General features: G+C 46.0%; 1 protein-coding gene across 2 annotated transcripts in view; it reads right to left on the minus strand.

Annotated features, from left to right (window-relative positions):
• LAMA5 (laminin subunit alpha 5) overlaps positions 1–27,050 on the minus strand; it is a 346,280-nt gene that overhangs the window by 192,623 nt on the left and 126,607 nt on the right. For both annotated transcript variants that reach the window (XM_078651602.1, XM_078651601.1), the window contains exons 3-6: positions 21,763–21,880; positions 14,737–14,855; positions 13,819–13,989; positions 9,649–9,746 (exon numbers count right to left, since the gene is read on the minus strand). In XM_078651602.1, the coding sequence (XP_078507728.1) occupies positions 9,649–9,746; positions 13,819–13,989; positions 14,737–14,855; positions 21,763–21,880 (506 nt within the window). The remainder of the gene's footprint in view (positions 1–9,648; positions 9,747–13,818; positions 13,990–14,736; positions 14,856–21,762; positions 21,881–27,050) is intronic.

Below are 27,050 nucleotides of genomic sequence, written 5' to 3' on the forward strand. Positions count from 1 at the left end.
ACATTTAGGCAGCACATTATTTTATATGTAGCTACCTAATGGTGAAAGACAAAAAATAAGTACAGAAAATTTCTTTTTTATACACACCTTTGACCCTGCTACCTTGCTCACTGACCCTGCCCACACTGCATGCAGCATCACAGTTCCTATACTTTTTTAATGCACTTCGACTGCTGCTCTGACCAGGGTCAATACGAGTTGTACTATTAAGTATCCATATCTAGCTGACAGCCAGTCTGATGCACCATAGAGGGATACAGCGAAATGACAACACACGTTACAGCGACGTCATACGCACGACGCTGCAGAGTGACGCAACGGAACCTTTCAATTAAGGGAACAATGGCCCAGTCATACAGGGAGGTTGCATGCGGCGCGCGGATGGGAACAGGTGGCCTCTGCTCTCAGCCTGCCCGGGCTCAGCTCCCCGAGGAGGAATTTCTAAGCGGGATTCCTCATCAAGGCTGGTCATGCTCGAAATTCCAAAGTTCAGCAGAGTTTCCTCCCGGTTGCCCTCTCACCTCATCACGTCACCTCCGTGGCCCATAAGTTGCCAGCGGTGAAGGGCCGCGATGCCTCCAGAAAAGAGGCTCACAGACGAACGCACGTTTCAGGAAAGGGGGCAGTTTAAAACATGTTGCAAGAAAGCATAATTGTTTTTGATGTTAAGTCATCCTAAGCACTTCGGCCTCAGGAGCATGAAAGGCCAGGGACAACACCGGACTTCAGTGACCAAGACTTCACCAGTGCTTAATTTGTAAAACAATAAGGGCCACACAGCTTGGACCACCCATTGCCACGGCCAGCGCAGTACAAATACAACCACTAGCCATCACACTGCTACCAGTGTGGCAATTCAGACACTTCCAAGGGTTTTCGGAGATTCACACAGTGGTGACACTTACGAGAGGTCTAGAGGATTCACACAGTGATGACACTTCCGAGGGGACTAGAGGACTCACTGACACTTCCGAGGGGTCTAGAGGACTCACCGACACTTCTGAGGGGTCTAGAGGACTCACTGACACTTCCGAGGGGCCTCGAGGATTCACTGATACTTCCGAGGGGTCTTGAGGATTCACTGACACTTCCGAGGGGTCTCGAGGATTCACACAGCGATGACACTTCTGAGGGGTCTAGAGGATTCCCACAGCGATGACACTTCCGAGGGGTCTAGAGGATTCACACAGCGATGACACTTCCGAGGGGTCTCGAGGATTCCCACAATGATGACACTTCCGAGGGGTCTCGAGGATTCCCACAGCGATGACACTTCCGAGGGGTCTCGAGGATTCATACAGCCATGACACTTCCGAGGGGTCTCGAGGATTCATACAGCCATGACACTTCCGAGGGGTCTAGAGGATTCACACAGCGATGACACTTCCGAGAGGTCTAGAGGACTCACTGACACTTCCAAGGGGTCTAGAGGATTCACTGACACTTCCGAGGGGTCTAAAGGATTCACACAGTGGTGACACTTCTGAGGGGTCTAGAGGATTCACACAGCGATGACACTTCCGAGGGGTCTAGAGGATTCACACAGTGATGACACTTCCGAGGGGTTGAGAGGATTCACACAGCAATAACACTTCAGAGGGGTCTAGAGGACTCACTGACACTTCCGAGGGGTCTAGAGGATTCACTGACACTTCCAAGGGGACGAGAGGATTCACACAGCGATGACACTTCCGAGGGGTCTCGAGGATTCTCACAGCGATGACACTTCCGAGGGGTCTAGAGGACTCACACAGCGATGACACTTCCGAGGGGTCTAGAGGATTCACACACAGTGACACTTCTAAGGGGTCTAGAGGATTCACACAGCGGTGACACTTCCGAGGCGTCTAGAGGATTCACACAGCGATGACACTTCCGAGGGGTCTCGAGGATTCACACAGCGATGACACTTCCGAGGGATCTAGAGGATTCACACAGCGGTGACACTTTCGAGGGGTCTCAAGGATTCACACAGCGATGACACTTCCGAGGGGTCTCGAGGATTCACACAGCGATGACACTTCCGAGGGATCTGGAGGATTCACACAGCGATGACACTTCTGAGGGGTCTAGAGGATTCACACAGTGGCGACACTTCCGATGGGTCGAGAGGATTCCCACAGCGATGACACTTCAGAGGGGTCTAGAGGATTCACACAGTGGCGACACTTCCGATGGGTCGAGAGGATTCCCACAGCGATGACACTTCCGAGGGGTCTAGAGGATTCACACAGTGGCGACACTTCCGATGGGTCGAGAGGATTCACACAGCGATGACACTTCTGAGGGGTCTAGAGGAATCTCTGACACTTCCGATGGGTCAAGAGGATTCACACGGTGATGACACTTCTGAGGGGTCTAGAGGATTCACATGGTGATGACACTTCTGAGGGGTATAAGAGATTCAGACTGAACTACAACACTTCCTATATTCTTTAGTAAACTCTAGAAGCACTGCTCACAAGTGTGCATATAGCACCCACTAATTTTTCTAGGAGAAAACGCCTTTCACTTTCTTTTCACCCTAGCACCATTGTGTACTGCATGCTTTTCCCAGTGGCTCAGAAGCATCACAGACTCTCTGGGTAAGGGGCACGTCTGGGTTTTGAAGAAGTTAACAAATTCTTAAGTCGCCCTTCAGTGCCTCATTGCCATGCTGAGTTCCAACACTAGTTCTCAACAGTTCTAACAAGCATTTGTAATAGGTCTCGCATTTACGAGAGTTTGAGCTATTGGCATTGTAAATGACAATGCCTTCTTATTTATGTGTTTTTTAAAAACCTAATAGACCTGTTGCATTGCAAATGTATTAGGAGAGAGATTGTTCTGCCTTTTCCTGCCAGCAAGAGCAGGCAGGACAAAGCTATTCGAGGAAATAGTGCTTGGAGGCTGTAATTAAAGCCTACCGAGCAACAGCACACGTAACAGAGTCACCATGGGAGGTTACAAAATGGGGAAAGGTGGTACTAAGGAGGGACTACAAAGCCTATTGATTAATTAACAGCCACCGTTTACAATGGACAATGACACTAGCCAATGAAAAAACTGGCTGGAGAGTGGGCGGAGCTCAACAGCCATTCTTAATACAGCATGCCTTGCAGAGCAGCGCATGCGCTGCCCAGGCTCGACCTAAAAATGCATAGCTGTTCCTAAAGGGATCTCTCTGTGTCAGCGTCTGTCTGAACTGTGCTACAACCCGCCAGAGCTGCACCAAGATGCTTATGCAGAGCCCTGTAAGGCCTGTACGAGCAGCACTGCTCTGTATGGAGGCCAAGCCAGGGTACGCAGCCGAGTTATACGGAGACAAACTCAATCTGCACTGAAGACTTGACGTACCGCACCAAAGGCTAGCGTGTTACAACGCTTGCTTGAACTATGTCAAGGCACACTTAACCTACGCAGCGGCCAAGCCGAGAAGCTCAGAGGTCAGCTGATACCCAATTAGAGCTGTAGACCTATTAGTGCAAGTTATATCAATGCTTGCCCAAGCTCTGCTCAAAGCTTGGCTGGTAACACCAAGACCCTATTCCAGCTTTACAGGTCAATGCACCCACAGAGGTCCGCCATCTCTAGAGCTGCCCTGCATAAGGCCTTCTAGTGTCTCTGGGTATCCAAGAACAACATGGACATAGAAGACATCACACACGAAGAGGGAAAATGCACGCACGGTTCATTTCAACAATCGACTGTGAGAACATACATGCAGCACTCTTCTAGACCATCTGAATTGGACTGATAACCATGTACCCAAGAGAATAAAACATTAATTGGTAGATCACAGCTGAGGGTCTTTTGAGCCGTCTGCGGGGGGATCTCAGCCCTTCTCTTCTAGTAGTGTCCGTAACTTGGACATAGTCATTGGCTCTAATCTCGAACAGAACACCCGAGGTTCAAAAATCACCAACAACTGAAAAGTTCATGTTTTCCCTTTATAGAGAAACACCTCAGAATTGTGATAGGACGCCCTAATCCAGACGAGACGAGGCGATGGCAAAGCTGTTCTTCTGTGAGCTCCACTAAAACTCATTCTGTAAAAACAACTCATCCAGGATGCTGAGGCATGTCTTACAAGTGGCACTGAGAAGATTACCTTCATCACTCCCACCTTCAGGACACTTCCCTGGCTTCCCATTCACAATAGCATTATTGTCAAGGACATGGCAAATGTCCATAAAGCGATAGATCAGAAAGTACCAGACGTTTTGGTTTGAGAACTTACTCAGAATGAACCTACCAGATCCCTTCAGTCGAAACATAAAACGAAAATCAACCACCACCACTTAGTGAGGGAGAACTTTTGCTACTACCCATACAAAAACGTAAATCCCTAAAGTCAAGCCTCTTTGACCCCATTTTAAAAGTCTCTTAATGCTGGTCTGGTTAACCGCTAGCCACCCAATTATCCAGTTTGTATATCTCGACTCGCAACAGTAACATAGGCGAAGAGACCGGATGTGGATGAGGTGCTCTACACAAACCTAATACAATGAGCATTGTCCTCAGATCACACATGCACACACCAACAGCTCTCCAGGGGTGCATAACAGAATCCAGCCAGCCACAACCAATGTAATACAACGCCAGACACTACACTACACTACACTACACTACACTACACTACACTAGTCCAACCTCTCCGGACGCCTGTCTACTACGACTAATCTCCAACCATCAATGAAAATAGAATGTCAACAAACCAACTTGACTATGGTAAATTGGTATCTCACAACAGCAGAAGACACCCAAATGTTTAAAGTGCCAAGAGGGCCATGCAAATTGTACTAAGCGCTATAGGAATGCATAAACCATGTGGTGCAGCATTTTAGAAACACGGCAAGGCTCTAGTGTTAAGAATGAACAATGCCAGAGGCACAGACAGCAGCCATTCCATTCCAAAGAGGTGCCGTGAGTTCAAACTCGTGCACCCCCCTCCCCTCGGCATGGATTCTTCCAGTGAGAGTCTTGAAGTGGTAGGGCCCCCGCCTGCCTCCCTCCGTGGCCCGGGGCCCTCACAGGCCTGGCATTTCACTGCACGGTACGACATGTGCTGTCAGAGCCGGCACTCAAGGGTCAGCGGGGGCGCATACTTACCAAGGGATGACAGGGCACTGACAGCCGCAGCAGGTGGGGAGCCCTGGCCCGCGTGGCGGCCTGCAGCTGCCCCCGGGCACGTCAGACGCCGGATACCTCACCGACCCCAGGTACTAGCTCGAGAGGAAAAGCGACAACACACGCGCAGGCATGCACATTAAGTGTACCTGCAGCAGTGCTCAATTTATACATCATGCATTGGTTTTATTTATGGGATACTTTTCTTTTCATGACGCATGGTCATCTTGCCTCCAATTTACATATAACAAGGTGTATCACGGAATATAATAACAAGAAATTTGTCGGAGAGAAAAAAAACCAGACCTTAATCTCGGATACCTATATTTTTTTTTCTTAAATCCATGGTAAAACTGGATTTTTTATGTTTAAAAAGGTGTTTAACCCCTTTAGCGCTGATGACAAAACCAGCTCGTCATGGGCGTTACCTGCGCTACGCGCATGACGAGCTGGCTTTGTCATGTAACGCGGGTTTTTCAAATATGTAGCGCACAGCGGGAAAACCCTCTAGCGCACATGCGGTTAAATTAATGGGTGGAATCTCCTACCCCTCTTCGTTAACACTGCCTAACGCGAACTATGAACTTTTTCCTTACCCGTAACATCATTCCTATTTCTGGAGTTCACTTTTTGTAATTTCGTATCCATAGCCCTAATACCTTCCAGATCTTACATCTGTACAGTAACTTGTGACTTTACAGATGTCGTGACCTTCAATATTTTTGTACTGTCGCTTTTTTTTTTTAATCCACTAGATAATTGTACCTCGAGTTTTTTCCCAAGAGAAAGTCATGTCACTCATTTCAGACCATTTCCTGCCAGATCCGTTGACCTCTTTAAGGACCGCTCGGGACCGACGACCTGGGCAATATAGAGGACGAGGAGTGGCAATACGGGTACGGTTCTGACTTGTCGAGATTAGGATATGACATCACTCCTACTACCCTTCAACACTCTTACATAAGATTGGAAGGGCACCATCACCACAGGGCATTAGGGGTCGCCAGGGGCAGGGCACCTTCCTTCACATTCTGTGGGAATGCCCAAGGATTGCACAGTTTTGGCGCAATGTAACTGCAATAATGGCCAGAGTAGTTGGAACTGATGTGCCGCTAGACGCAAAATGGCTTCTGTTTATAATTAAGGGTGAGGCTCACGCTGTCAGCGAGAGTCGCAAAGCGAAACATTGCCAAGGGATGGGGAGCGCCACTCCCTACAGTCACGGAGTGGGAGAAGAACTTAGACTGGTGTCAGAGGGCGGAGAAAATGGTCTATAAAAGCAGAGGGTGTGCCAAGAAATTGGAGAAGGTGTGGGCACAGTGGCGTGCATATAGGGGGACATTGGAGGGCCATGAAGAGGCTGAAGGGGCTCTGGCCCACCATAGTGAAGTGATCGCCTAATTGTAATTCTTTTCCACAGGTGTGAACCATTACCAGAAATCAGGCTACGTACCCCTTTGTATACGATGTCTCACACCCTTCCAGATCCCCTGTTCTTCTAAACTACAATGTGTGAATGTCATCATGACTCAGATGTGCAATCTTTTGTACAGCTCAATGTATTGTCTATGAAGCTTGTTTAATAAAAATAATTTACAATTTTTTTAAGGGAAATCCTGCTGATGATGAAACTCTGTCTCGTGGTTCCCAGGTGGCCTCCACGGTGGTGTTATGCCAATTCAATCCTTAATTCGGGTGCAACCGATCGATGGGGTCCAAATATATAATATGACAAAGAAAGTTTGGAATCACTTTGCCTCTGTGTGAATTTTGAAGAATGTGTTGGTGCACTGGGGAGGGGGGGTACCCTTGGTACCCCCCCTACATTTCACTCCACTAAGTGCCTGCCACGTAGGGCAGTGAAATGCACCACATACATTTTTAACATCGCAGCGGGTGTTGCAGTCAGCAGCGCCTGCCGCAATATTAAATAGCAAGATGTGACCGCCATAGCTGCTGACAATGGGAGGGGCGGTGCAGTTGCCAGTTTGTGTGTTGTATGTTTCTGGAATGCTCTTTTAAAGATGGACTGACACAGTGAGGAAAATACAACTTAACTTAAGAATCAAAATACAATACCCTCAATATAACCATATTGCCAAAAGTATAAAATAATACAAATGTAAAAAGAATATCAAAGTATTAAAATAGCAAAATATTTAAGTAACAGCAAGTAATATATACTTTAATAATAAACCTGACACCCTAATAAACGCTATAGAAAAATTAAAAAAAATATTAGTTAACAGATGCACATATACAAACATTTTAATAAATTAGAAACACCTAAATATAGATAAAATATTATCAATTAAAGTATATTTTAATCACTACTCACCCAATCCCTAACACACCCCACAGCCCAAAATTAGACTGTACTAAACCAGTTAAAATTATACTAGAGGAAAACACACAAAAAAAATCAATAATTAATAAGTAATGAAAACTCTACCCATCTAATTCCCAGTAAATCCCACAACCCGAAATTAATTATAATTATAGAATGTAAATACAACAAAGGTTTCACGGATCTTAAGTATACATATTGAAGTGAAAGAAGGGGAGCTATTTAAGAACAAAAATAATAAACATGATCAAATAAATAAACAAAAATATCAATTCAATGAGTTAAAAGTAATATATCTTTTTTTTAAAACTACATACCCAAACACCCGACTAAAGCCTAAATTACTGCAACATTACTTAAAAATAATTAAAAATAACGTTCACAATAACGTATATGAAATAAAAAATATAACAATACAAAAAAACAATAAAAGAAATCATACTAGTAAGGTACATTTTTAACTTTCATATTATTCTAAAAAAGTAAAGAAAACAATATTGTTAAATTCGTTATTTTTATCCACAATTTTTCTGTAGTCACTATATTCTGACCACAATATTACGTTCAAATGAGGTTTTGTATTAACATGTGGGGGGGGGGACAACACAAAGAACAAAGACCGACACTAGACAGAACCACAAGGAAATGTCAGAGCCCCAGTGTGCTATTTAAAAGAAAACCCCCAGGCTGCAAACACGTGCCATGAAAACTGCATGCTGATGGCTTCAATTTAAGCAGAAATCTATTAACAAGACAGATGTGCAGTAGGCCCAAGCAAAACATTTGTGAGTGAAGCCACCCAGAGAGCATCAAAAGGCCTGCAGTCTACGGCCAAGACAAGCTTAACTTTGCCAATTTAACAGTCTATAAAAAGGAAATCCGTACACAAAGCACAAGAGCTAGCAAAACAAATCACACGGCGTGGCACAATTTACCAAAAGAGAATCCTACATATAAAGATAAATAAAAAGCAGGATTTGACAAAAATAGGTTGGCAACTCATATCTAATGGCAGCTATTAAAAGTGAGAGATTCTGCACACCAGAGTGAGAGAATAACTTTCTTGCTGAGATGACTGAGCAGGTCCATCCAGCATATGGAACTGGAACATAGATATTTGTACACAATATTGGAAAATGTATAGATACTATTCTCTTGCTAGGCTGAAATAAAAGCAGGAAACAACATCAGCTGACAATACGAATAGCAATAGTTGAACTTCTAAGATTTGATTGACAGAGAAATGCCTAACTATTTTCACATCATAAAGACAACAGAGGAAGTAGGTTTCTGCACAATATGACTTGGGCTGGAGTAGGACTTAAAAATGACCCACTCTTAATTTTTTTATAGTGGGAATACGGTTACAGTGCGAGTTCTGGGTTTGATACCTTTACTCTTGCATCCTCTGCTGCCTTGTAACCTGGCACAAAAATGTGCAGAAATTCTTCATACAGTTGGAGAAACCATGGGCCATACCTTAAAAAAATGAGATACCTTCCTGATAATTATCGGATACATTAAATACCTTCCAACTCGTAATTCTGACCCTTGTGTAAACAAGAGTTTACACTTGGGTTGGAAAACAATGACCGACTCAGAATTAGGCCCTTAATGTTGATGAGCAGGTAACAGACCGCTATGCCAATAGGTCTAGCTTTACAAGAGTGCTGAATGGCAATGTAAGCATTACAAATAAATGCGGGAATGATTATGTATTTGTGTGGATGCAAAAGAACAGTACAATAATTTTGGTGAAGGTTGAAAGGTTAGGTGAGAGTTGCACTGTCAAGCCAGACCTAAAAATCCAGGTAGGTTAATCATTTCGTTTGTGCTCCTGCCAGAGAAAACACCATCAATTATTTGGTTATCTAAGACAATGTAATAGCATTACTAATCCATGTGTCTGCCCCATAACATTTAATTTCAGGCAACTGGATGAATAAATAAACTGATCACAGCTGTGTGGAGGCAAGCACTTCTTTCCCTGGAATCACACAACATTTGCCCAATAAAAACATGTACTCCTGCCTCCCAATAATTGGGCGGAGCCAAAGCTTCTCTCCAGTAATGCTCACATATTTGTCTGACAACAGCTGCACTGTCCAGCAAGACTATAAAATGACACCATGAGCTCCAAGGCGGCCACTTGATGAAAACACAAAAAAACAAGCACCAATGGTTGGTCTCACCTGTAGGGGTTGTTGGGGTCCCGCGCATCACAGGCCTCTGCGTGCCCATTGCAGACACAGCGCCCTCCGATGCTAATGTCCTTGATGCTGTAATAATACTAGAATGATAAAAAAACACATAGGTTTTATGTGGTAACCGCAAAGAAAAATCCCAATCAGTAGAGACACCATTTACAGCTTGGGTTGGAGGAAAAGTCCCATTGCAGCCAGATTGTTCAAGTTGCCAACTCTCACCACTAAAACATTCACGTTTGCACCTAGCAAATACAATTGAAAGGTTTTCAGTGTTGTGTGTATTGCTCCTCCTTGCGACACACCAAACGCTATATGGATGTGAAATCAGACTTGTCTCAACAACATGAAAGAACCACCTGCATCATGTCCCCTCCCTGTGATGATCCTCCCAGAACCCTCACACAGATAATTCTGACTGATGCTCAACTAATGTCATCATATTTTGCCCCAAACTTAATTAATTAATTTGTACTTGTAAAGCGCACTGCTGCCCCAGCAACGGGGCGTCCTGGCGCTGTACTCATAACGCTGTGGAACCCTTCCTGGCTTTTCCCTGTGAAATGTCCACTCCTGGGCACCACCAAGGTGAAGACAGGCATCCCGGCGCTGTTGGGGCCGTTGTGGAGATTAAGCACGCTATTGCCCAGAGTTGCAGAGTGGGACCCATAATTAGAATAGGCACCGAGGGGAGAATTATCAGGTCCGAGGAAATTGAGCCCAAGACCCGCTGAGGCGGGAATTGAACCCTGGTCCCGGGCCAGACCTCTCCATCAGGGTCTGCCACTCTTAGCCATTGAGCCACACTTCTCCAGACACTATCTAAAGAGGACATCACCCCGGTGTGGCCTGGTCACTCAGCTGGAGTTCTGTGGTGCCCGCACACGGATGATGGCTAAAAGAGGTGTCCCTTCGGGGCGTCTCTGCATGTCTGACGTTTACCTGCAGTCTGATTTATATGGATTTTAGAATCTGCCTCCCTTCTCCACTGGGGGTCACTGAGCTAGATGCTGGACCAGTGAGCTGGGATGGACAGCATGAAGGAAGCCACAAAGGCAGGGGGATTCTGATTGGAAGAAAAGTAAACATTAGTGAGAATTATCTAAAGTTGGTCAGTACCATAGCCTCTCTTATAGCGCGGCCACTGTTTTTGAAGTTGGCACAATTCTCTACCTATTTCATCTCTCCAATTCTTGTCATTTCCCTCTGGCTTGGTACAGCTGGCAGACAGCCTGCCCGCGACAGCCAAGGCCTCTCTTTCCAATAGAGTATGCTGGTCGCCGAGCTGGACATCAACTTCTCACAGCGCAACACTTGCCTTCCTTGTCATTCTTGGGGATCCGTTTCAAATCCATAGTCAGAGACACTGGAATTTTACGATTCTGCGGCATGTGTCTTTTTTTCTGCATAGTTATTGATTGCCGCATAATCCAACATCAGCAGCATCATCTTCAGATTTTACCCTCAAAAAAGTTTCATGCTTAAACAGATCTCGCCACATAATGCGGTGTTCCCCTGCTGCATAATTGTAGAGGTCCTGACCATAGTACATGATCTTGTTGTACTTCTCTGTCAGTTAGATGCTCACTCCTGATATCTGATCTAATCTGCAGGACCCACGCTTGAATGCGGACTAGGCCTTATTGATACCTGGTATTTGCAAAGGCAGAAGTGGCAGCAGAATGTACCATAGAGAAGAATTTACAGCCATTATTAATTTTCCTGATCTGTGGTTTTACTGCTGTACTGTCTACTCGTATTTGGTTTGTTTCAGTCTTTCTTGAGGTTATTCCCGGCTTCTTCTATCAGAGTCTCCCTGGTGACTCACATCATTTCATTCTAGTGAGGTCTTCAAATCAAATATATGAGATGTCCAAGTAACAATAAGGGTCCCATATAGGGACGTAGCTTATCTGCAATATTTACATTGGTTACGTTTTGAAGCGTGGTACCTAAAAGTATTCGAAAGACCACGCGCCGTGGTACCCATAGGGCAGAACCTCACCAGACACGTCCTTACACTCAAAGTATTTCTGCTACACAACTTCATGACAGCTTTCTAAGGTCTGTAGCTCCTTTCTGGTTATAAACAAACATCTGAGCCCTGCAAACTCGGTTTACCTTAGAATAGTACTTTAAAAGGGAAGACAGAAGTGCAGGTGCCCTTTAAACTGCCTGATAGCTCCTGAGAAGTGTTGATACTCTCCCATTAAATGTATTGCAGCAGTGCTGAGAAGTGCAGGCACTCTGCCTTTCAAATGAATGAAGTGCAGGTACTCAGTACCGGATCATTTAAAGCGCTGCCTTAGAAGAAATACCAAGCAATATGTTTCAGCTAAAAGCAGGATTCTTCCCGCAGACAGTGGCTCCACAGAGGTGGTGTCTACCCTCACTCTTAACCTCACTTTGAATGCTGGAGACCAGAGTTCTCCAAAGTCTGTCGTGGAGGGCCAGATCCATGCAAGGCTTAAAGAAAACTACATGTATCTAAATGGGGATATGCTAAAAGCTGGCATGGATCCCGCCCTCCAGGACCGACTTTGGAGATCCCTGCTGTAGACCCATCTTCTTGCTCAGGCCCAGTCCAACAAATATTTGGTTGTGGCAGGCACTGCAGAAACAGCAGTGTGGGGATCACTTTTATTTTTGTTTCTTTGTCATATTTATTAATTTACATTACACTGCAGGGAATGTCGGAGGGTACTTGAAAGCCAAGCAAAAAAAAAAAAAAAAAAAAAGAAAGTAGTAAAAGAAGTGGGTCTGGTTCTATGCCTGCACTGAAAAAAACAATAAAGGAGTAACCCCTCGTGGGTAGAGAGAAAATAACTCTCTGACAATGAGCACAAGCGCTCTGGTTAGCACATTTTGCCCCAACCTGTTACTGGATAAAGCATATCCTTATAGAAGACCCCTCACTCACCAACCTGGTTGGTGACATGCTTCATCATCGGGGTCCCACCCCATAGGCCGAGTGCCTACAGGGTGTGCTGCGACACCTGATTACAGTGGAGCTGGTTTCGTTTTTATGTGTTCAAGACTATCAAAATTGTGTATTAAAAAGGGCCAACACTACTCACTTCAAGTATTTATTCTTGAGTGCTTGAACCCTTAGTAAAATTAAAGTGTGGCACCTTTGCCTAATTAGGAAGGCTTTGGTGTCAAAAAGTCGTATTAAAATATATAAAAATAGCGAAAGTGTGCTATGTGAATGTGAATGTACAAAACTATTGTTTAAAAAGGTCTACATGTTTCAACCCATACATGGATTCAAGGGTTTTCGTCAGGACCGTAGGTGATTTGAACTGGGTGGTCCGCCCGCGCTAAGGAGCGTCCTGCCCTAGTTCAATTTAGAGATCGTAAATAGGGATCTCGTGCAAAAGGTGCGTTTTTCTCTTTTGAAAAAACGCTTAGAAGCTAAATTCTCGATTCATGGGCACCAGCGTTACCAAGTTGACAGGATTCCGTCTCTTGTCGCTTCTGTTCATCAGACCGATTAACCTACTTGGTTCTTGCTCGGCGTGCCCCGTGGAGTCTGTGCCTGCACTGCCAAACGTTATAAGTTAATTCCTCAAGTACTGTCAGTGGGATGAGTACAAAAGGCTAAGGAGATGCCGACTGACCCAAACAAAAAAAAATTAGATTATTTCTAAAGTATGGTGTTCAATTTAAGAGGCATACGAATGCTAGCAGAAGGCGGAAACTTAAAAAAAAACCAATCTCAAATTAAGAGGACCAAAAAGAGCCGAAAACGAAAAAAATAAGAGAAAAACTGTTTTTATGGCTTTCCTGAAGCCCTGTTGATCAGGCAGACTAGACTGCAGGTGTGGGAAGGGAGTTCACTTCACAGCCTAACACTCTTATAAGCTAGGGACCCACGTCCTGTGAGGTCCAGTAAGAAGGGCTGGAAGAGTCCTAACGAGGACAACATTGGAGCCTTAACATTTACTTTCAACATCAAACACAACTGCAACTATTTTTTTAAACGTATTTACACCTGAGGCAGCAAATGGGAAATGTCTAGGGTTCTGCATGTGTGAGAGGCGCAGAATGAAGCTCAGATCTTCTTTGTCCCAAATTCAAATGTTTGGGGTGGGAAGCCGGAGAAAACTCAAGGATTTGCAATATTAGTACCACAAAAACCAGGGAGAGGCTACTCACCCGCCGCGTCACGGTGGGGTCCCTCAGCGCCTTGCCCATCAGATGGCCCAGCAAGGTGTTGGTGCGCATGAAGCGCAGCCGGATGTTGGTGGCTTTGGTGAAGTCCCTCAGGAGGGGGGAGTAGGAGAAGTTGGAGGCTCCGGGGCGCCCGTTAACCAGAGACACCACGATCTGCCAGAAGAAAGATGGTGGGATGAGGCTCAACAAAACAACAAGTAACACAGGACCAATACAGAGACATTGGGTAGGTGGGCTCCCAGCGGGGTATGACCGTGGACCCATCTGACCTCCCTTCTGACAAGGGCCACTGGGGCATGCATCTGGTAGGAAATATATGGGGCAATATGTGCCATGCAAATATGAAGACAAGTATGGCTGCAGACGCAAATGCATTATACCCCAAGTATCAAAATAAAACTGTACTTAATGAAGTTACCGTCGTTCCATGTGGGACGTGGAACCCTTGGGAAGTGGTTATCAATCAAGTGGCTTTATTTTTAGTTACTTGAGATCAGGATAATCCACAAACATTCTATTAGCCACACTAGGCACCAAAATGATGAGGTTCAGTACTTCGGATCACCGCACGTATTTCACTATACTATTTCACCACTAACTTTTGTTGCGTTCTGGGGTAGCATGCTACTCGCCAAAAAAAGCGCTTCAATGCCTCGTAAGGGATAGTAAGCACTCTATAAATGCAATTACAATTACATAAGGTGCATAGTCTGTCGCCCAATGTAGTCAGTGCTGTAACTCCCTTAAAGATGCAAAGATACTGCACCCATGCGCTACTCCACCTCCAGCCACAGACGTTGGGGTGAAGGGGAGCTGTACCTGGTGGCATGCCCTTCAGTGCTGTGCTGGGAGCTCTTACTTCTCTACAGAGACATGCTAGACAGTGCCTGGAGGTCTCACCTCTCCGTTCTCCAGAGGCACAATCCTGGAGTACTCGGTGGTGCAGAAGGCATCATCGTCCCTGGTGATGCGTTCGATGGTGCGCACGCCGAACCTCTCGATGCAGTCCCTCTTCGATGCTACCAAAAGAAGAAAAAGCAGTGTAAGGTAAAATGAAAGAACAAATCCAAATGTTGGTGTCAAAAAGTTCTATAGCAGAAGAAGCAAAGAGGCAGAACAAATTTGTTGATAGTCAGAACTTCAATGGGATATAGAGGAGGCTGGAGCGAGGCACAAAAAAGTTAGTGGGAGTCCGTACTGTAAATATCTGCAGTCTTTATCACCTTTACCGCTTCTGTCCTGCGAGGCACAAATGGTGGCAGTTGCTTTTGACCCCTGTTGGTCAATGCAACCAACAATCCAAATTAACGAAACAAGATGTTGTGTCCAAAAATTCTCTATCATGATGTAGCATATGAGGCAATTGTAAAAATGATATGGGAGGTACCCTGCTTATCGAAAAGGGGTGGGTATAAGTATCAACAAAACAAACTTCCCTTTTCCTATTTAATTTAAATGGAAAAAATCCAATATCTTGAAGCCCAAACACTATCACAGTCAAGGCTGGATACACATACAAACGTTTTTCAGGCCTGATCTTGCCAGGTTACCAAATTTACATTACAATTTACATACAGTGCCCCATGGTTCAAAACACAACTTGTTAACTTGTTATCTATTATTTGTCAGCAAATTATTATATCAAAACAATTTTTATATCAAAAAAGCGGTTAACAATATTTTAAAAACAATCAATTTGTTTTAAATACACGTTATACATAATAAAATTTTTAAAACTGTTGACGCAGTGTTCATAAATAATCATCACCTTCAGGACAAGATATTCAAGATTTTTTTTTTTTTATGGATCTGAATCGGTACTGATATGTGCCTTTATCAATTGGCTTCAGCTATTCAATTAAAAACCTTTCATGCTGGCTAACAGAATTAGCCCAAGTCTCTTGAGTTTTAGACTCCATTTTGTCACATTCGAGCATCAGCTTACCAGAGATAGATATTGCTAGTTATCTCTTAGGAGAGAGGTGTGGCACAGTGGACAGAGCAGCTAAGGAGCGCAGGGCTCACGGTTCGGTCCCCAGCGGCAGCTCAGCATCATGTGACTCTGGGCAATAGCTCACTGAATCTCCCCGACTGACCCCAGAGCCATGAAACCTTAAGGGGTGATATGTTTGCGCTTTACAAATATAGACGAGTATTATTACAGCATTAAGGCACACCAGAGGCGGCTCTAGGCTCATGGCGGCCCTGGGCAGGGAGCGTAGGTTGGGGGCCCCGGAAGAAGGGGTCCGGGCGGGGCAGAGCGCAGAGGCCAGTGAAGAGGAGGGGGGGAGGGGGGGTGAGGATGTTGGGAAGTGGACCAGAGCCGGAGGCCGCCAAATCCCTGCCAGGGGCCGCCACGCAAATATGTATCCATCCTCAGAGGATTATTATATTAAGGATATATATTGGCGTGGCGGCCCCTGGGGTTTGGTGGCCCTGTGCAGGTGCACAGCTTGCACATGACTAAGGCCGCCCCTGCGCACACATTCCTCTTGACGTCAGTAAGATGGGTGTCAAAGACGACTTTGTTCTACCACAAACTTCAGAAGGCAAGTCCAGCCTTATCCAAAGCCAAGTGTGGCATCTAGTTTCAATCACTGAAAGGCCTGTTTTTTGGTCCCTTAAGGAAAACTAATCTCTCATATGCAGAAAGACCATGATGCACCGGCTGCATTGTATCTGACACACATGCATACAACACCCACGATGTCCACCCTTAAGAGGCACCAGATTGCGGCACAAACCCAATTTAAAGTTCTGAACAATATGCACAAGAGCCTCTTCAGCAAAGCTTTCAGCTACCTGCAATTATTCGTGCTTCTGACGCCACATCAGCAGGAAAGTAGGTTCTATGCACGATTATAAATAAACTCTCCCAGTTTGGTCACTCTTTTGCATAGATCGCCCTAAAGCCCTGCTAAAACCACCAACTTTGTCTTCTTGATAAGCACGACCCATTAACTTTGTCAACAGAGTCAGTACCGGTTTCCTCAACTTGCACCCAACCACACCCTGGTGCTCACTATGCTCTAAAAAACACACACAACAGCACCATAAAAACAGAGTATGAAGTACTCGACGACCGAGGGGGAGGAGCAGCGGGCTGCAGGTATGAATACCACAAGTTCAACGTAGGTGCAAACGTGGTAGGCAAACTGGTTAGGAGATTGAAAGCCGGCACCAGCTACGCTGGTGGCCCGCTGGACAGATTTAACGGTGTCCAAAGGTGCAAATGTAGTGGCCAGGGGTGGGGTAGATGTACTCAGGGCTGGAGAGGAAACACAGGTGATGTAAAAAGACTAAGGGCCAGATGTAGGTAAAGTACATTTACCGATTCCAAAATACCGAATTTTACCAATTCGGTATTTTAGAATCGGTAAATTCAATGTAGCCCAAAAAAAAAAAAAAAATCGGTAAAAATTACTGAATCGGTAAGATTCGGTATTTACCGAAACGGTATTTACCGATTCGGTAATTGCCATTCATTCCTATGGGCCTGGAGGCCCATAGGAATGAATGGCAATTACCGAATCAGTAAATACCAATTCAGTAAAATGGGGGACACATACAAGGGTGCCAGGGTGTCACTTTGACACCCTGTTGCACCCCTGAATCGTGCTTGTGTGCAGATGTGGCACGCATACATGCCTCCACATGGCACAGTTGAAAATGCACTGATTTGCATTTTCAAAGGTATTCCTTATTTATCACCAACTTATAGATGGTGGTAAATAACGAATCCTAAAATGAGAAAAGTAATTTACCGATTCCTTAAAATACCGAATCGGTAAATTACCGAATTTGCAATTTAGGCCACCTACATCCCAAATATCCAATACCGGTCGGTAACAGCCGAAATTCGGTCATTTCGAAAGTTACCGACCGGTATTGGGCCACCTACATCTGGCCCTAAGTACGTAAGGATTATACAGACTTGGTTGGTTCAAACACTCTTAAACCACGAGTATGGACTTTGTCATGCCAGCGTCAGCAGGCCACTCAAGCTCACCAAGGGAAGTCCTCACTTTCCTGGCAGTGGTTTTTATGAGGGTTGGTGGTAGGGCAAGATGCTGGTCAAAGCTCACAACAAAAGAAATAGTGCTCTGCACGGGCTGTGCAGCTCGGTGGGTTTGGTATTACGGGTTTACGACTTGATTGTGGCCATGTGAGTGGCTGGGCTTGGGAATTGCTGACAGTGGTCACACTGAGTTGGTGGCCCTGGAGTAGACTCTAGGTCTGTCTTCTTTTTGTTTCCATGGCTACTCTATGGTGGTTCTGTTGCTCTCACTTCCAGTGCTGCTGTCAGCCCAGAGGCTCTATGGGTGTGATGCAATGGACTTGGAGATACAATGGTAGGGCTGCTGTCCCCATAAAGTGCTGTAATCTCTCATGATTACCATCACACAACTGAGCAATGGGGTTTCTCATTGAATATGGGGCTCTGGACAGAGCCAGCTTGTTAAGTGGAATAGACACCACAGGGGCATTTTCCAGGCCTGGTAAAGGTGATCACTTTAAGCCCCAAATATGACACTATGGAGAGGTTGGGAGATGGGGAGAAATACACCGGCCCTGGTTCAGGAGAAGGGGGTGCGGTGAGCATGGGGATGACGCGGCGCGTCAAGAGATGTACGCAGGGAATAACTCAGATTCACAATGGGAAGTCCTTTCCAATAATAAGTATGTATTACAGATGAGAGAGCGCTCCACGAACAGGCAACAAGGTCTCCACTCCCAACCTCTTGTTCAAGAAGCGGTGCTGAGTCATAAGGTCTGACACTCGGACCACCATTCCCAGAAGAGCTTCCTTGTGTTTTGCAAGAAGGCAAGGGTTGGGATGGTATCCGCATCATGAGCCGCAGTATCTTATTGGTGGATGATCTGTCAATCATTAGGGGCAGGCTTGTCAGTCCAGGCTGGTTGGAACAGCTGACTCATGGGCTCAACACTCCAAAAGCAAGTTACAGACCTTTCCATGAATTCCCCCGGCACATTAGGAAGCCATCTCGGAGGTCCTCGCGGCCATATGCTCATCCCTCCCGGAGGAGAGCATTCCATTGGCCCGCAGGAGGCTCCAGGAAACAGCAATCACACTTACTGCTCTCATTAGCCAGAGGGTCATTTCCTGACCAAAGGCTGCTGCTTCCTGAGGTATTATCACTAAATGGTCGACCCGCGGCAACCGAAGTGCGTCAGAGCAGCTCTGCAGCGCGTGGGTCACCGAGTTTACAAGATGGCGGCTGCATGCATTGCTCTACCACGGAGTGTGCACAGAAGGGCTGTGCGTCATCAGGTATGCGACTGTATGCGTATGTCACCAGATGTGCACCCTATAGTGTTGCCCCCAGACTAAGCAGGGCTTTCCCACCCCCAGAGTACATCACCACATGTGGGCGTCTGTCTACGCAAGTCACAACGCCTTGCAGCACTGCTGCTTTGAGGCGCTAAGGACCACTGGTTGCGAGGACTAGGATTCTCCAAGGTATATCTTGTGTATGGTTAGGCACCGCAATCAATTCTGTCATTTAGTTAACAGGGCCATACAGTTGTCCAAGTGATGTAAATCGTAAATCATAAATCATACGTTCTTATATAGCGCCTTTTCACCGTAAGGTCTCAAGGCGCTTGCTTTGGGAACCCGTCCTGGCCTTTCCCTGCGAGATTACCCCTACTGGGCATCCCCAAGGTGAAGACCAGGCATCCCATCGCGGTGGGCCGTAGTGGAGATTAAGCAAGCTATTGCCCAGAGTTGCAGAGTGTGAACCCACGATTCGAGTAGGCACCGAGGTGAGAGAATTATCGGGTCCGAGGACATTTTGAGCTCAAGACCCTGCCGCGTCGGGGATTCAATCAATCAATCAATCAATCAATCAATCAGAGCATTTGTATAGCGCACTACTCACCCGGAGGGTCTCAAGGCGCTGGGGGGGGGGGTCCGCTACTGCTCGAACAGCCAGGTCTTGAGCTGCTTCCTGAAGGCGAGGTGGTCCTGGGTCAGGCGGAGGTGGGTCGGAAGGGAGTTCCAAGTCTTGGCAGCCAGGTAGGAGAAGGACCTTCCTCCTGTGGTGGCTCTTCGGATGCGGGGGACGGCGGCGAGGGCGTGGCTGGTCGATCGAAGCTGGCGCGTGGGAGCGTAGAAGTTGAGGCGGCTGTTGAGGTATCCTGGTCCTTGGTTGTGTAGGGCTTTGTGTGCGTGGGTGAGGAGCCGGAAGGTGATTCTCTTGTTGACCGGGAGCCAGTGCAGGTCTCTCAGGTGTCCGGAGATGTGGCTACGGCGGGGGATGTCCAGGATGAGTTGTGCTGAGGTGTTCTGGATCCGCTGGAGTCTCTTCTGGAGTTTGGCGGTGGTTCCGGCGTAGAGGGAGTTACCGTAGTCCAGACGGCTGGTGACGAGGGCCTGGGTGACCGTCTTCCTGGTCTCGGTGGGGATCCATCGGAAGATCTTGCGTAGCATTCGCAGGATGTTGAAGCACGACGAGGAGACGGCGTTGACTTGTCTGGTCATAGAGAGGGTGGAGTCCAGGATGAAGCCCAGGTTGCGTGCGTGGTCAGTTGGTTTGGGTGCGCTGCCCAGGGCGGGGGGCCACCAGGAGTCGTCCCAGGCGGAGGGTGAGGATCCCAGGATGAGGACTTCCGTCTTGTCAGAGTTCAGTTTCAGGCGGCTGTTCGACATCCATTTGGCTACGTCTGTCATCCCTTCGTGCAGGTTGGCTCTGGCGGTGGCGGGGTCGTTGGTGAGGGAGAGGATCAGCTGGGTGTCGTCGGCGTAGGAGATGATGTTCAGGCTGTGCTGGCGTGCGACGTCTGCGAGGGGGCTCATGTAGACGTTGAAGAGAGTTGGGCTGAGCGAGGAGCCTTGAACCCTGATCCCGGGTCTGACCTCTGCATCAGGGACTGCTTCCTCTAACCGGTGAGCCAGCACTCCCACTGCTCCACCCAATTGTATATCTCTTAGGGCGGCCTCTGAAAGATACACCAGGTCATTGAAAAAGGGCTTTGATACCTAAAGTATCCATACAGATAAAACAATGTTAAGATTTTGAGCTGGATCAACCTTATTTGTTTTTTTCGCTTTAACTAATAGAAACCATCACTAAACTAGCGGATGTAACACATCTCTACTAACCACACACTCTGAAATAGGATTAAACAAACATTAAAAACTGGTTGATGGGATTTTTCATAACTACACAAAAGGTCGCCCAGATTAAATATGTTCTATGATGTTATTCTAATAGTAAAAGGCAGTGTGCAGATATCCTGTCCGCCAAAATATAACTTACGTAGGATATTATGAGATTTATATTTCTGCGGACCGGATATCCATCACCGTTGTTGCGGAGTAACCCGTCTGCCGAAATCTAAATCAGGCGCTTAGTTGGACATGGGGGCCCGGGAGAGTGACAGAGGAGCGTGGGTGGAGGAAGGAGCTAAACGCCGCCGGCACACAGCAGCATTGAACGGTGATGGATATCAGGTCCGCAGAAATATAAATCTCATAATATCCTATGTAAGTTATATTTCGGCGGACGGGATATCAGCCAATGTTGTGACAGAGTAATCCGTCCAACTAAATCTAAATCAGATCGCTTACCCACCGCTCCCCATGCGGGATATCGCAACTGGCTTTGTCAATGCTAGATGCGTTCATAATGCGCCGACATTGGCAAAACCAAGAATAGTGAGTGGCCTTGTAAAATTCAGGCTATTTGAATATTTGAGGTCATGGCAATAGCATTTATATATAACCAGTTTGTTCCGAATCCTTTGATTTTTTTAACATATCAATTCTGACTTGGTTTGCTTTTATAAAAAAATGGTCAGGTAGGTGGAAACTATTTTTTCAGCCATGGACTTCCTGGCATTTGTTTTACATGATACATTTGAAAAAAAAATAACAGCAATCAAGGAACAGGTGATACTTACAGGCAAAGTAGTGCCACGGCTGGTAGGTGACACCAAAATCTGTGGACCGCTCCAGCACCCAGAGATCCGGACGAGGGGAGTTGGCAAACTTGATCAAGACGTATGCCACGTGGAAAAGCTGGAAAACAGGAACAAATTGGCTCTTTAGGTCAGGTCTTGAGCGTTTTAAGCATACAGACTGGCATGGCTGGGACAGAAGCGATGGGATGACGTATTGGGTGTAGAGGGGTGCATGATGGGAAGGTGTGTGAGACATTCCCTTCACTATCCTTCTGAATCCAAATAACTGACTAACCTATCCACCACTCAAATTACTTTCATATTTCACTACACCAATTCAACACTAATACTTTATGAGTTACGGCGTAGTGTGCTACTCGCCGAAAAAGTGATTTGACGCCTAGTCAGGGGTAGGAAGCGCTATATAAACGCAATTACAATATAATATAATACATGAGGCCCCCAAGAAGGAAGCAATAGGCAGTAGTCACAAAGAAATGTGAGAACATACTACAGCCTTCATAAGGGAGAGGAGTTGGCCTAACGGCTAAGGCGCTCGACCTCGGACCTGGGGCTCTGGGTTCGAGTCTCAAGTTGCAAAACTTAATAAAACTATTGAACAAAAAAAAAAAAAAAAAATCTTGTGCATGCTAAGCATTTTATTTCTGATCTATTTAGTGACCGGCCTTGGAACTCTGGGGATTACTCCAGAAATAGGGCTGTCCCGTGTAGGTCCAGAGGGCATGAATTTAGGCCGGATTCATCATTACCGCTATAAACGCATCCCATTTACATTAACTGGTAACAACTGTCTGTACATTTATCTTAAGTGGTTCTCCTGGAAGTCGTCCAAGTCCTTGATGTGGGAGGCGCACAGGCTGGGCGGGGGCTCTGTTTCCTCTCTACGCTCTTCCCTTTGACGCCCCCACTTCTCAGGCACAATTGCCTGATTTTGAAGGGACCCCACGGGTCGGTCAGTTAATTACCAAATGACTCCCTCCGAGCCCCCACCAACCCTCTCGAGTCAACTGCCAACTATCCCCAAAGGTCCCCAAAAGGTTGATGACTTGATGCGCGCGGCACATACGGGGTCAATTACCCAATTATCGCACGACCCGAGCACTAAACTCAAAACATTCCCAAGTAGAAGGACATTAAATGTGCTAATCTGCCCCGACATCCGAGGTCACGACCAAACCACAGTGCAAGCACACTGGCTTGTTTGTGTAGCGTCACTGTACGCGGGGTGCAGATCAGAAGGTCCTGGAATTTACAAGGTAATAGGTTTGTGCTTTCAAGCTTTTTAGACCCTCACAAGCCAAACACTCGGTTAGGTCACGGGAAACATTACAGCTCCCGGTGACATCACGGAGTGGGAAATCACGGGGCGTGACATCACGGGGCGTGACATCACGGGGCGTGACATCACTCGCCGAGTGGCACATCTCTGCTAGACCCTATGCCAGTAGTAGCTGCAGAGTCTTATACAACGTTCTCAACAGCGCTTCAAAATGAAAATCAGCACTAAAGCGCTAAAAAGGCATAGCAAGGATTTGAAAAGCCAAAGACCCCAATTTGTTGGCGCAAACATAAGAATCTAAAGTTATGAGTGGCCTTTCTAGAGAGCTCCCATTGATTTGGTTAATTTTTATTTATATAGCTATAAAAGTAAATAAGCTGCAAACTACGCGAAAGCAATACTGACAAATACGTATATTAAACGTGTTTGTACACAAATACAATATAAAAAAACATGTAATACAGATGTAAAAAAATCTAAATTGCCTCGCCTAAAAATCAAAATAGTAATATAAAAATCCCATGATATATATCGACGGCTTCTTGGCGCTAGTGGGAGGTGAAGAAACACAATTATCATAAGAGACTAGAATATTACATAAAACGCACTTTCTTGTGCAGCTCCTTATTAAATAAAATGAAAGGTAAGTTAACAAAATTCGAGGTGAGGCTGCCTGCTGTAAGGGGGTGGGGCAAGTGGCTCTGGAGAAAGAGGCCCGGCCGGAAGGGAGCCATGCTGGCTACCTGCGCGGACGGTGTCTGCGGTACAAGGGAGGCACAGTGCCGAGATTCAAGGCGCTTTTTTCAAACAACCCAAATAAATGACGCACATGCAACAGGCGCTTTCCGAGGCATGTTTCCTAGAGACCGTCCCAAAAGTTCACGCTATCGCACAAAACCCAAGCCGCTGCTTGCTTTCCTAATTCTCCCGCTCAAGCAGTTTGTCGTTGATCGGTTCTGGGCCCTGGGCTCACAATGGCTGCACCCTTGGCAAACACCCTTTTTAACCGGCCCATCACTTTTGACATTTATACCTGCGGATCAAAGGATGCTGTTTGTAAGACCCCGCGCGCGCCCCGCACAGGACACAAGTCCAGCCCTGCACCAATCAGAGATGGCTCTCTGTGCTGATAACAGTGCAGGACCAGACCAGGGTGCAGGAACTGGGGGTCCCGGCTGGTGACCCCCGAGTGCACCCATGCCGGGCTTCAAAGGGGCAGATAGGCTTATCAGCCTCCTGTTTGCTGTCCCGGCCCTAACCCGGAGCAGCCCCCCCCACCCGGCACACACTTGCATCCGCCCTGTAGCCCCTCCAGCTATCTGCGCTTCACTCGCCCCGTGAGGAAGGGGCGTGACCTCGCCCGGGGACAAAGGCCTGCTATCAGTTTGTCACAAGTGGATGAATAATTTCCAAAGGTGTGGCGACAAGAGCCCCGCGTGACCTCACACTGATTTAGAGGGAGGGGTAGGTAACTCAGGAAAGGCCCCCCACTTAAGTTCTGCACTAGAGGGGAGTCTGAAGATTTGGGGGGCTGCCTCAGGCGGGCAAAAGTTTATCTTTTATCTCATCTGCATGTATCTGGTGGCCCAATATCCCCATACCTCACACGTGTTGAAGTGTTTGCTAAGGTCAATGAATATCTGTGAGATATGGGAGACTCAAGGGCCCCTTCTTACATTCTGCAGGGGGGCCCCCATCAATTGCCACTGAACATGACAATTCAGACTATTCCAGGCCCCAAAAGCTGTAAGAATAGCCACACTGTGTGGGTGGTATTATTAATTTTTAATGTGTACTGGATTATTAAACACTCTTGTTGTACTCACCTCAAAATTAGACTAACAGTACCACAATGTGGTGGTGACTGTCATAAGGGGATATGCTGAGAATCAAGTGCTGGTGCTGGCCACCTGTAAACACCAGCTCAAATTAAGTACTGACCCCACCGCACCTACATCCTCCCTGGGCTCACATCGGCCTCATTTACAATTGACTCTTATTATTTTTTTCTTTAATTTCTGCCCCTGAATAAGTAGATATGGATGACAGAGGGGGCTACTACAGGCATAAATTAGTTACTGATGTAGTAAAAAAAAAAAAAGCAGCTGACTGGTGACGAAAGCATTCAGCCAATAGCATTAAATTAGAGATGGATAACTCCCTGGGCTGGGCCAAGACATGCTTGACAAAAGACAAACTCAAGCCAATGGGAGGCAGAGGTTGATCGAAGAAAGCCAATGGGTGAAAAGGGCGGGTCCAAAGACAACTCTATATATTTTGTTAGTAATAGGTCTGGATTGTTAGCCTGCTGTCAAAAGAGATCGAAAAAAGTACAAGAGGAACACAGAAATGCAAAATACTCTGCAAAAGCAGAAATCACACTTTGGTAGTGGCCTAGAAGACATTATAGGAACATTAACGTCACACTTGTGTGTATTAAATTGTGTAACTTGCCATTCAAGAAGGCTTTAGCTTAAATTGACACGAGCAGCAGAGTAGTAAGGAGAGCGGCCAATCCTATATCTCAGTGTATGAAATCCTGATCAGCAACACAGACCCTACATCATGCCTCTTCCATGCATCTCTCACCACGCACGGATTATTAGAGTGACACGCAACAAATTTACTAACACCCTTGTCCGGATCCACGCAGGCATTCTGTGGCGAACTGTCTCCATGTACAACAGCACCCGATGCATAGTTGGCTCACTTGGTTGGTAAGTCAACAAAAATATTCCTCATGTGTGCCAAGATAGGACTATTTGGCAACCTCTAAAGCTGGGGTGTCCAACGTAGGCCCACGAGGACCAGATCCATGCCAGCTTTTAAGATAAACTCCGAATTAAACAAACAAACCTTCAATTTAGATTGATAACATCTGGGGATCTCTTAAAAACTGGCACCTCTGGTGATTCATTTACTTTTATCTTCAAGGAAACGTGTTTTACATTTCATTTGTTCAACACATACAAACAAGACTTGGCAAAGCCAATAGGTCTAACTTGCATTTTGAGCCTGGACTAAAACATTTGTACAATGGAAAACAAAACAAAAAAAGATTGCGTTCTGTATAGAATGTATTATTTGAGATAAATAATGCAATGTGTGACAGTGCAGCATACATCTGAGAGTAAAGTAGCTCCTTATGCATTGTAAAGCCAGCACTTCATGGGAGGTGGAACAATACACCAAACAGCCAACAATATTTGGTGAGAGAAGGACAATATTCCTCTGGGCGGAGTCAGAGCTCAGTCTGTGTGTATTCTAAAGCATTGTAAACAAAGGTCTTTAGACAGTTGCACTGTTAAGCAAGACCTAATAATGACTTATTGTTAAGGCTTATAGACAGAGTTGCAGGTGTGATATTTGTGGTTGGCCTCAGTGGTCCTATATTAAACCTGTAGATACATTTTCTTTCTAAGGAAGAAAGACAACAGGATGTCTGATCTGTCCCTTCCTGTGGCCCTTTATCCTTCCAAGAATCAAGGCCTGTGATTGGGTGGAAGGGATATTTCGAGCCACAGAAACCGAGATATTCCACTGGGAAGCATCAACCGAGCAGTTCTCCCGAAAATTTCCAGGGTTTAAAAATACACAGAATTATTTTTGTGAAAAAGAAAGCATGATTTAATTTTAAATGTGAAGCTGCTGCCAAGGCTTAGTCATCGGCTGGGCGAGTTCCAGCGCTGAAGTATTGGAGCCGAGGAGAACGCAGGTTAAGAAAAAAGAAAACACTGCAGAATGGTCATTTCCTATTAAAAATGTAGAATAATAGGTTATATCTACGAAGTGACATAAAAATGGGAAACATCCTTTACAACGAAACTTTTACAACGCAGTGCTTTTACAACGAAAACCATTACAACGCATTGCGCTGGGGGGCGCTCTAGGATAGGGAATAGTTTTAATTTACTATCCAACACCTTCCCTACTATCCACAGGGACTGGAGTTGGAATAGTAAATTAAACTATTCACTATCCAGCACCC

The sequence above is a fragment of the Lissotriton helveticus genome, chromosome 7 (assembly GCF_964261635.1).
Source record: "Lissotriton helveticus chromosome 7, aLisHel1.1, whole genome shotgun sequence".
Taxonomy (NCBI): Eukaryota; Metazoa; Chordata; class Amphibia; order Caudata; family Salamandridae; genus Lissotriton; species Lissotriton helveticus.